The following is a 12,345-nucleotide window of genomic DNA, read 5'->3' on the forward strand; positions in this document are numbered from 1 at the left end:
TAGAAAGAGTAATCTATCACTAGTATGTAGGATGGACTGAACTAAGAAGAGACTACTGCAAGAAACTACTTAGAAGACAATTACCATAATCAAATCGGAACTTTAATAATAGGAATACGGACAGAAAGGAGAAGAGATAGGTAGGGTACATTTAAATATCAAATGCTAGGTGAGATTTTTTTAAGATAAGAATTTTCAATAACTATACATTCAGAAAATATTTATGAGTTCTTATTCTAGCCTTCAAGAGCTCGTAATTGGAAGTGGAAAGAAAGAATAACCATGGTAAAAAGCAAAATATGATGAAGACACATAAAAAGGTAAAAGCTAAGGAAATTCAGAAGAGCAAAACCAGGCCCAGAGTGAAAAAACCCCAAACATTTGCACTGGGTCACGAATCGCACTGGGTTACGGACTGGCTCAGATATGTACATGTGCGTTTGGGACAAGAAAACGCATTCAGGGGGAGCTTTCCAGGACACATGGTGAGAGGCGGAGGGGCAGCGGCTAGTACCTTTATCTTAAATAGAAGAGAACTAAGATACTGACTAAAGTAGAAGGAACAAAAAAATAGGAATATAAATATTTTATAATACATAAAAAAGCAATAAATAGAAGAAATAAAGCATTATGTTACAATGAATGGGAGAAAAAGGGGAAGGAAAGATTGCTACATGTGCCTTGTCTTTCATAGCATGGAATCACTAGATAGTCTCTATTTTTTTAATTAAGATAACCACCAGCAGAAAGAAAAAAAAATAGGGTGGAAAATGGTAGTCTGAGAGAGCGGAATTGGGGGTGGGGCAAGGGCAAGGAGAGTGGCTATTTTCCAGCCCCAACTCTTCTGGACAACTTGACTTATTATTATGTATATGTATTATGTACATGGAATTAAAAAATGCAAATTGAAATTCCAATGGTACCAGACAAATCCAGTAGGGAAAGAGACTATGGTCGAAAGCATAAAGACCTTACAAAGGATACTAAATTAGCGCATCAAATAAAACACTAATAGCCAAAGGAAACAATTAAGCCCAGGAAAAATACCCTAAAAGGAAACACCTAAAAAGAGAAATAACTTAAAAGAGAAATAAACCAATGGAAAAGTAGATACAGAGTTTAAAGATAATATGTAGGGTATATTTTCCTGTCTTGAAAGTAGTTTCTTCTATAGTATTTTAACTTTATTATTAAGCATATGCTGCTTTATTTCTTGAGTTAATAAAAACTAAATAATTTTTCTTTAACAATGGAATTTAAAGGCTACGTTATAACTGTGTGATAAATGTTTAACCACAATCTGGGGGAAAAGCCTTGAATTTTAAGACTTGACCATTTGCATGGTCTAACCACTACTGCCATGGCCACAAATGCGATGTCACTGAACACACAGCTGGGAAAAGATTTGCGTACAGGCTTTCACAACGTACATTTCCCAACACAGTTTGGAAGCCACTTTCTCTCAGCTGGAAGCATCTCTAATCTTAGAGTAAAAGATACTGGGAGGAATGATCCTATAATAGATGTTCTTTCTATTAACAGCTTTTCAGGAATGTATTCTGTAAAGTGAGATACACTTTTAACTAAAAAATGATTCTCTTGAAAATACCCAATCATATTAGCACGTAATTATAGAACCACATGCTAAAGATAACCTCATTATTCCTAATCTCTTTTTTTAAATTGTTTATCACCACTTGTATTAATGCAAAAAGTCAAAAGTTAAGCATGTCTGTAAAAAAAAAGGAAAACGTCTTTCTGGGGAAAAAAACAGTTTTGGTATTTAAAATTCAAACAGAAAGCAGATTAGTTTAATACATCTAAGTTGTAGCAAATATAAGCACAGAAAATTATTTTATGGCTAAAGATAAAACAATAGTGAGTTTCTAAAAAGGAAGAAATATGAGCACACTAATCATTAAAGATCTCCTATTTATTCCTACTATAAAAAAATGACCATTTGTTAGTATAAACATTTAGATAAAATGGGTCCCTTTAGCAAATAAATAATATGTAAAGAAATTAAAAATTTGTTACCATTTACATATACCCCTTAGTGGTTATAAATCAACAAAATATCTTTATTGAACGAAACACATGATTAGCATTTATGAAGGCATGAAATGTTACTTGTTCTTTCCAGAACCAAACCAGCGCTAGGACTTTAGGAGCACGTTTACAGTGAAACATTCCTGATTCCACCGGGCAGTCATAAAGAATAATTAGATATGCTTGAGCTGCTCAACAATTTCTTCTATTTATATACATGTGAGTGGTGAATGAATGTTTAGTGCTCTTTTAAATTCTTCTAATTTTAAATTGTTTATCTAATATAAAATCTTATTTTTAAAAAAACCCTAAAGCTTGCTTATAAATTAGGTTTAAAATAAGTGTCGTAAATGCATAAAAAAGATGACTTGTAGAATATATGCCAAAATGTTAGCAGCAGTAATCCTTTGACAAATAATAATTTTTATTTTCTTCCATACTTAGCTGTATTTTCTAACTGTCAGGGAAAAAATTATTAGAAACAAAAAGGGTCATTTACATATTTGAAGTAGTAAAAACTGCTGATTCCTAGAGTACTAATATAGGGATAAAATAATATTTATTTCATATGCTAATTAGACTTCAATGGCATTAGCTATAATAGCATCAACCTTAGCCACTGAAAGCACTGTACTCAAGCTATAACAATGTGAAATAAATATGATTTATAGTGATTCTTTCACCATAATTTTTTAAACGGTTGTCTAATGCAAAAGTACAGAATGCACAGCTAAATAGTTAAAATATATGCATAAATACAAGATAAAGTTAAAATACATTAAAATGAAATGAATACTCTAAAGGACCTTGAACAATAACAGAGGAAGAAGGAAGAAGACAAAACATTTGTTCATCGTATCTACTTTACGCCAAGCACCCTGCCAGGCAACTTCTTTTTTTTTTTTTAGTTTTTTAAAAGATTTTATTTATTTATTTTTAGAGGTTGCCTCTTGCTCACCTCCTACTGGGGGGCTGTCCTGCAACCCAGACATGTGCCCTGACTGGGAATCGAACTGTCAACCCTTTGGTTTGCAGGCCGGTGCTCAATCCACTTAGCCACACCAGCCAAGGCACCAGGCAACTTCTTTATACACTATTCTAATTCATCCTCTGGGAAAAATGTATTTTGCCCATTTTGCAGAAGGTAAGAGGCTCAGAAAGGTTAAGCAACTTCCCAGGATCACAGCCAGTAAGTTACAAATCTAAGGTTTAAACATAAGTCTTTCTAACTCTAGACCCCTTCCCATGAGCTCCTCACTTCACACCCTGGCCCCCAAGAACAATAAAAGATAAATGTGTTTAGCACTAAGTGAGTCATGAAAAGACAAGTTCCTTGAAGCAGATAATATATTTAGCGACACTGCTTAATATTTTGGGTAATGGTGAAATACCTGTGATTATTATAAATATTGCCTATTAGTTTGCTGCTAATTCCTATGGCCAGTAGAGAGCCTGGCTTCTCTGCTATAGCATGGGGAAATGCAGATGAATAGGTACATTAAAATGGAAGCAAAGAAGTTCTTCATTTTTCCACCCCTGTATAGGCTTGCATTGGCTGACTCTTAGAGAAACAAGTGAGAGAAATAAATAATATACCAATTCTCTCACTCATCAATAGAGGTATTGAAAGTGAAAATGGCAGTGATCCTCCAAATCCTACAGATTTCTATTGCTACCACAGTGTAGTTGAAAAGTGAAAATGATGAAGTTCTTTCCCGGGGCTCTGTCAAAACTACCATTACCCACTAATTTCTACTGTTCTCATCTACTGTGACAGAGAACAAAATTCTGTTGGGTGGATTATAACTTTCTTGGAACTAATGGAACTTTTATTGAGCAGCCACATCATGACTATCTCTGATTGAGAAAATATACTTTTGCAACAATAATAGGGACTAACAAAAGACTAAATATGCAATAAAGCTAAGAGTGGAGGATTTTAAACTAAAAGTGTTCTGTGGTAGGTACTTGTTAGGGTTGGCGGGGTGGGGGGCTGGTGAGAGAAACACCTTTACCATACAGTTTAAGTGTTGGCTAACATTTAAACTATTTGAAAAAGTGGCTCTTGGCTTCATAACTCCATTGACTCTAACTCACAGCACTGTTCCATGAGCATTACCAAAACCAAGGATAGTGCCCGGGGCTCAAACTAGCCCCAATATTTAACTCCTCGGGTCTGTAAGTGGGACAGCTAGTTCTGCTTAAGCTTGATGACTTAGGACTGAATGTCATAAATAAACATCTTTTGAAGCTTCTTTGAGGTTTGAAGGAGTCTAGAATTGGCCCCTTTCTCTCTATTTGTGTCAAAGGGTAACCTGAAATGAATGAATCATTTTTAGCTTAAAAATAGTAGCTTATATAATACCATATGTTCCTTAGAAAAAGAATACATTTAATAATATTGCTTCTGTTCTTTGTTTGAAAGCAAATAATCTAATGGAATATTTTATATAACTTCAGGGTTTCAGAGAATTAATACACTAAGCCTTAATATAATTATCAACTTTTGCTAAAGTTTACTGTAGTCAATAATTTAGTATTTTTGCTTGAGAATTATGCTAATAGCTAACCATTTTCTTTTTTCTTTACTGTGAACTATAATTTTTATTTGCTTATGCCCTATATTTATTGTTGAATTTGATTACACTGTATAAAAATTTATTTCCTTTTCAGAAAAACCAATGATAGGTGCCACAAAAATTCAAAATGGCATATGAAGACTCATCTAAAACTATACAAAATATCAGATGAGTACTATATTTAGGCCAGGAGTGTGTTTCTCTCAACAGCACAAGAGTATGTCCCATGAGAAAATAGGATTTCTCTCCAGATGTCAGCCTCCTGAGGTGAGGCATTCACCCCAAACGTTTCTCACATACAACCTCTCCTAATCCTACCACAGTCATACACAAAATTCCTACCTATCACCTCATGCCAGCCTATGAGCCAGACATTGCAACGTAAAAACATGATGTGTGGACACGTGTGGATACATGAGCATATATATGTTCATTCCTGGGGATTGCTTTTGGATAGAAGCATGAAGAATTATACTGACAAAATGAATTCAAATTAATTCAACAATTATTTAATGCATACTATATGAGTACTTTTTAGAAATTAGTTGATATAAAAATTAAATATATATAAAGCTTCCCCTTTGTGACTCAACAACAGCAGTTAAGAATATAATTACATCCCTGGGAAAGCTTCTTGAAATTCTTTGGCACAGATCCACCATTATAATCTCTTTTAAGATATTCTTGTCTTTGTTCAGTAACACCTTCCTTAAACTATTCTAACCGGCCCCTGGAGCAACTCCTGATAGGGAAAGAGTAAAAGATGAGGAAAATAACTTCTATTTTTCATTTTTAAAAAAGGAGATGGTTGGAAGCAGGTAGGTAGGCTTCAAATTACATACTTTATTTTTGTGTTCAGATATACTTTATCATGAGATGAAAAGGTCAATACATTTTTTTCTATTTTATTTGAATGAAGACTCTCTGTTCACATTTTAACAGTTCTATTATTTCTGAATATACCTAAAACGAGCATGTTGGTTCCACCACCATCTCCTTGGTCTTTGCATTCCTTATCTGAAGAAGCCAATGTTTCAGCTTATTCACATTCCAATGTCTCACTATACATTTTCTGGGGGTAATGTTTCCTCAACAGATTGTTCAAGATATAGATACACTATGACTATATGTCAAGATAGAACAACGCTCCTGTTTTATTTTCATCTCTGTCTTAAAAATATCCAATAATTTCTTGGTCTTTTCTAACTGGAAAAGCCATGTTGACTTGTATAAAAACTACTCCTATTACAGTTTATTTCTGTTTAAGTCTATACTGTCAATTTCACAGTTTTATTTTGGTTTTCATGGGAAGAGGATTGTAGGTATTTCAGTTAAAAAGTAAAAAATAAATAAAACAATTGCACAAGTTAGGATTCTTCACAAACTGATATATAATAATGGAAGAGGAAACATATTCAAGCTAGGAAGTTGGTTTAAACAAGTAAACCTCAAACTAAAATTGAATTCTAAAATATACTTTAGTAAGGAAAATAATAATTTTTTGAAAAAAATTTTATACTTACAGGCAAATGAGTAAATACTTGAAAGATGCTTCTCAAAAAATTAATAAGATCCATTAAATAACCACTAGCTCTTCCATCTGGCTCAGACATTATCCAATCATAATCAGCAAGCTGAACAAATTCATCGATTTTTTGATTAAGTTTGGTATATATTTCTCCTTCTGCCGCATGTCGGGCATCCTAAAACAGGGCAAAATAACAACAAACAATAAGGAACAGTTACAGAAGCAGATAATAAAACAAGTTTTCTTAAAATTCTAAATTTTGCTTTATGTTTTTCTTTGGTCTAGTATTTTAGTCATTTATTCAAAGTCCAGAAAGGCTGTTTTTTTGGCTGGCAGTACTCTATGTTTTTTGGCAACGTTACTATCACCTTTTTTGTCTTTATGTGGTAAGATAATTATGACTTATTAATTCTGAATAGTTCTCACAGGTCTAAAAAGCATTTTAAGAGAAAAAGAAGCAGAAAAACAGAAGTTGTCAAGAAGGCAGAAGACCACCCCAGTCCAATGAAAGAAATTAAGTTGGACCATCACAGAAGATATAAAATAGTTATTTGTGTTTTGAGTTGAAGAGGCAAAAAAAAAAAAAGTTAACTTCTCAGAGGAGGAAAAAAGAAATAAAGGAAATGATGCAAAAATAGCAGAGTAAGGATCTCTAACCACTCTCTCCTCCATAAAAGCAACAAGAAAACCTTGTAAAACTTGTCAAAGTCAACTTTTCCAGAACTCTGGATATTAACTAAAAACTTATAGCAATCCAGACAGCATTTATTTTTAAAAAAATAGCTGAATCTTAGTAAGCAAGCAAGCTTTGTGGCATTTTAATATACCCCGTTTCTATTCTCCTTCCCCCGCTCCAGCTCTGCAGTACCCTTGAAAATCAACGTCCCCCAGCTGTGGTGTAAACCAGTAGCCTGTCACCCATCAAAGGGGGCCGAATGGCTTGCACCTCCTTCAAAGCCATATCTCTAAAGAATTATCATTATTTGATCTACCTGGTGGTCCCCTGGAAGACCCTACTTTCAGGGATGTCTTTATTTGACCTAAAGTGGGGCTTGTCCCATGCAAAAAGCCTAGTCCCTGGGGACGTAGGTGGACAATTCCAAGCAACTGTCTTACATTGCAAAGGCCTTAAGCAGTGGGTAACAGGGCTCACAATAGGCTAACCAAAAAGCTCAAAGGGAAAATCTAAGAAATGAGATGTCAGTGGATGGCTTTGAAAAGCTCTGACACATTACTGGGAATCTAGAAGGCAATATACATGGAGAAGGTTATGTAGGGCTGTGTACCTGCTCAGGGAAGGCCTGAGAAGGCTCTAAGCTCTCATCTAGGGCTGACCGTGAAGCAATTTGCAAGCAGGAAGTGAAGGCTAAAGCAGAGTTGTCAAATGCCTGAGTGCTGAAGCACACCCCAATACACAGTCCTTCAGCAAAGACCGGGGGAATTACTGGTCCCAGACTTTTAAGGAATCTTTAATGATTGTGTCCAATCATTAGCTGCCCACTAAGCTAAACAAGCAGAGACTTCTGTGGCCACTTTGTATACAATTAATTCAAAAAAGCCACAAAACCACCACCAGGAAAAAAACCGTAAATCTCAGAGAGAGAGGAGAAAGTGATTTTCTGAGTTGCCACATTATATAATTTTAAATGTCCAGTTTTCATCAAATTTATAACACAAAGAAACAAGAAAGTATCACCTATACACAGAAAAATAAGCAATCTAGAAATTTTCCCTAAAGAAGCATAGACATCAGAATTATATGACAAAGTCTGTAAATCAGCTATTTAAAATAGGTACAAAGAACTAAAGAAAACCACATCTAAAGAACTAAAATATAAAAACAATGCCTCACAAAATATATAGTATAAATAAAGAGAAATTATGTAAAATAGGAATCCTGCTGTTGAAAACTATAATCAACAAAATGAAAAAAAATCACTACAGGGGTTCAAAAGTAGATTTGAGCAGGCAAAGATCTGATCAATAATCTATAAACCAACTAAACCTAACAGACATCGGCAGAACACCCTTCTCAGCAACAGGAGACCATGAATTAAAGTGAACAAGGGACACTACCCAGAACAGAGCATCTTAGGCCTCAAAACAAGCCTTTAAAAGACTGAAATCCTACAAAGTATATTCTCCAACCACAGTAAAATGAAATTAGAAATTAACAACAGAAAGACATTTGGAAAATTCACAAATATATAGAAATTAAACAAGAGACTATAATAAATAACCAGTGGGTCAAAGAAGAAATCATGATAGAAATTAGAAAATGTTCTGAGATAAATGAACAAAAGCACAATTATCAAAACTTATGGGATGCAAAGAAAGAAGTGCTTAGACAAATTTATAGCTACACATGCCTACATTATAAGAAATATCTCAAATCAACAACCTAAACTTCCACCTTAAAAAAGGGGGAACGGGGGATAAAGGGGAAAAAATTGGGAAAACTGTAATAGCATAATTAATAAAAAATACTTAAAAAACAGTAACATCATATAATAAAAAAAAGAAACTACGAAGAAGAAATGATAGTGGTGGATTCTCACTCGGACAGCAGCATGCTGATGGAATGACATGAGGTGTCATTATTAGTCACATATATGTCAACACAAGCTAAACTAATACATAATTTATATCGTGTCTATGAAGAAGAGCACTATAAAGACACTGAGATGAGTAAGAACGCTCCCACCCCCAAAGGACCTCACAGTCCAGGGAGAGACACAATGTAACAAAACATGACTAGTGCTATATTAAAGGTGGAACAAAGCGTCCTGAGAAAACAAAGGAGGAAATCATTACTACTTATTTGATAAAAGCTTTGTGGAAGATATGTCATTTGAGTTGTAACTTAAAAAATATATAATCAGGAAATGTTTACTTAGGTATTTTAGTTTGTGTGCCTTAATACATTTTCAAAAGAACAGTGTAAGAGAAGGTAAACATGATCGATCAAAACGCTGTATACCATTTCCACATTTCAATGCTTTTTTCGGCTCCCTCCCCGATTTTCACAACGTCTAACTACCTACTGCTCGCTGCCACACTGGGTCGAAGAAAACAAACTACTGCTACCACCCTTCCATCTGCAGGCCTACCTTCGCAGTATGATTGGAACAGAAATTTCAAGAAAGATTTTTCTTCTCTCCCCACTCAGAGATCTAACACAAATACGACAGACAGTAAAAACTTCAATAGTGTCTCTCCTCAACTACAGAAGAGAGTAAATACTATTTGAGATAAAAAAGGAACTTAAGATACGTAAATATTAACAAATGTATTGAAGGAATAAAAGTGGCAGTAGAAAATGACTTCTAACTTAAAGTTACTTATAAGCAACTTATTAGTGTTTCTCTACTAAAATTTCTAATGCAATGCTAATCTCCTCAGAAAAATGCGGAGAAGCTTAAGATTGAGAAGCTTAATATTAGTGTTTATCAACCACTTATGAGCCACTATAAATTCAGCATTCTGAGTAAGGTAATAGGTACAAAACATCCACTAAAATGTAAGCACCGTTAAGGCAGGAAGTTTATGTCTGTTTTTGTTCACGGATTTATCTCCAGCACCCAGAACAGTGCTTACAAAGAAGTAGGCAGTAGGTGAGGATTTGTTACAAAATATTTTTTAAATAACTACTGTCTTGAAAAAGTTTATAATCTATTGGGATAGAACAGTACCACAAATAAAATAATCACAGAATGGAGAATTCTTTTTTTTTAAATATTTTATTTATTTATTTTTAGAGAGAAGGGAAAGAAGGGACAAGGAGAGGGAGAAAAACATCAATGTGTATGTTGCCTATCACGCACCCCCTACCAGGGACCTGGGCCACAACCCAGTCATGTGCCCCAACTGGGGAATCGAACCAGTGACCCTTTGGTTTGCAGGTCAGCACTCAGTCCTCTGAGCCACACCAGCCAGGGCAGAATGAATAATTATCAACAAATTAGTACTGACTACATGTATAGTAAATTTGTAGTGAAAAAAGATCATGTGGGCTAGAAAGGTTTATGCTACTTGCTGTTCCAGTTACCACTGTTGAAAAACAAACTAACCCCTAAATCTTAGTGGCTTAAAATAACAAGCATTTTATTATGCTCACAGGTTCCACTGGTTAGGAATGCAAACAGGGAACAGTGGTGTGATTCTGCCCCGTTATACCTGGACCTCAGCTGGGACAACTTGAAAGCTGGGAATGAGACTGAACAGCTGGGTATTAGAATCAGGTGGAGGCTTCTTCATTCACATGCCTGGCACCTGGAATAGGTAGCTTCTCCATGCAGCCTGGCTTGCTCACAGCATGGTGGCTCCAGGGTACCTGGACCTCTTACATGGCGGCTCAGGCGTGTAAGCATATATGTTCCATGCTTGCTGTAAGGTGATACCACTTATATGCCAATATCTCAAAGAAATGTAACTGCTTATTTACTACTTTGCATTTTGCCCCAGTGTTCATCGGTCCCCTCTACTTCATGTCTCACTACCTTTAATGAAGCTAAGCAGATGATGACTACAGGTCACTAGAGTAATAAGCCAGACTGCAACTCCAAAAGGCAGCCAGATAAGGGAGGCATAAAGCTCAGAACCAAACAATCATCCCTTCCTACTCAACCCACCTCCCTTCTATCACAGGCAAAGAAAATTTGCAGTTTCTTTGCTCCTATCCTCTACTACTTTCCTTACCCACACTAGGGCTGTTACACATGATTTCTCTTGTTTTTCTGGGATGCCTTTAACGTAGGCAGGAAGGAGAAAAGATGCCTAACAAAATTTTAAAAACCACTATCAAGAGACATCTCTCCTCCAAACTCACAGAATTAAACTACTTGGTGAAATTTTAGCTATTTTTAAAAATAACTATTCTCTTAAGATCCTAATTTAAATCCACCTTTAAAATCAATTGTATACTTCTTAATTCTGCATTTTACTACACAGAATTTTGTTAAAATTAAACAAAGATGTAATTTCAGATTTTCCTATGTTTTTAAAAGCAATATGGGACAATTAAAATATTAAACAAAAGGTGAGATGGGGAGAAGGACCAAATATCTTCAAATTTTGAAGTGATGGGGGAAAACAAATGCTATTTATCTGAAGGAAGAAAAATTACAGATGATGATGAAATCATTCACATTACAGTCAAGTGAAGTCATTATAATTATATGCTTTCTGGATAAAGTGATTCAAAAGCCACTGATTTTCTGTAAAGAAACTAAGCAAAAAAAAAAAAAGGAAAATATAAAAAAAAAATACTTTTTGTTATTCCTAGAACTTTGTTGATTAATCTACTACTTTTCTGAGGTGACAACAGGAGCAGGTTCCACTTTTCCATAAACTATCTAGGTTAAGATAACTTTTCACGTGTTAAATGAAATTCAGGGGGGGAGTACTTTATATTTGTAAGAGTTTATCCATGCTTCCCACAGGCTGTAAGAGTAAACAAGAAACTCTAAGTGAGTCACTAGCAGTTCAGACAGCAGTTCTAGGTAGGAACATGCTTTAAAGTCAACATCTGAAAGGACTTTGCTAAAGACTAAGGGCTCTGTTTATTTTATAATCCCAACAAATATAATCAAGAGAAAACGTATGTGCATGAACTGTATGAAGTGACTCACCACATTCTACTTTTAAAGGAAAAGGAGCAAGTAAAGAAAGACAGAAAAGGTTCTTATTGTAAGTTTTCCTATACTCACACACAGGGACACTGAATTATTTGCTAATACGTTTCTAAAAAAATATTACTGCCCTGCCTGGTGTGGCTCAGTGGGTTGAGTGCCAGCCTGTGAACCGAAAGGCTGCCAGTTCGATTTCCAGTCACGGCACATGCCTGGGTTGCGGGCCAGGTCCCCAGTAGGGGGCGTGTGAAAAGCAACCAATCAATATTTCTCTCGCACATTGATGTTTCTCTCCCCTTTTCTCCTTCTCTTCTCCTCTCTCTAAACATAAATAAATAAAATCTTTTTAAAAATAAAAAAGATTACTAACTATAATTAGAGACTGTTAAAAAATTAGCTTGGACTTACTGAAGAGTTTTACAGTTGAAACCAAATACTCTCAATCCTTATGACCTGACCAGAAACTCAGGAATATATCAACTAAGTCCTAAATTGAGTTTAAAAAGATTCATTTTATAAGCAAAGCAAGAAATTCTTCCTTTGCTTGTTTAAAAAAAAC

General features: G+C 35.0%; 1 protein-coding gene across 4 annotated transcripts in view; it reads right to left on the reverse strand.

Moving 5' to 3' along the window:
* Nucleotides 1-12,345, reverse strand: part of EXOC6 (exocyst complex component 6) — a 200,377-nt gene that overhangs the window by 54,818 nt on the left and 133,214 nt on the right. For all 4 annotated transcript variants that reach the window (XM_045197754.3, XM_024563410.3, XM_053922536.2 and 1 more), the window contains one exon: nucleotides 6,152-6,331. In XM_045197754.3, coding sequence (XP_045053689.1) covers nucleotides 6,152-6,331 — 180 coding nt within the window. The remainder of the gene's footprint in view (nucleotides 1-6,151; nucleotides 6,332-12,345) is intronic.

This window comes from Desmodus rotundus, chromosome 4 (genome assembly GCF_022682495.2).
Source record: "Desmodus rotundus isolate HL8 chromosome 4, HLdesRot8A.1, whole genome shotgun sequence".
NCBI classification, from domain to species: Eukaryota; Metazoa; Chordata; class Mammalia; order Chiroptera; family Phyllostomidae; genus Desmodus; species Desmodus rotundus.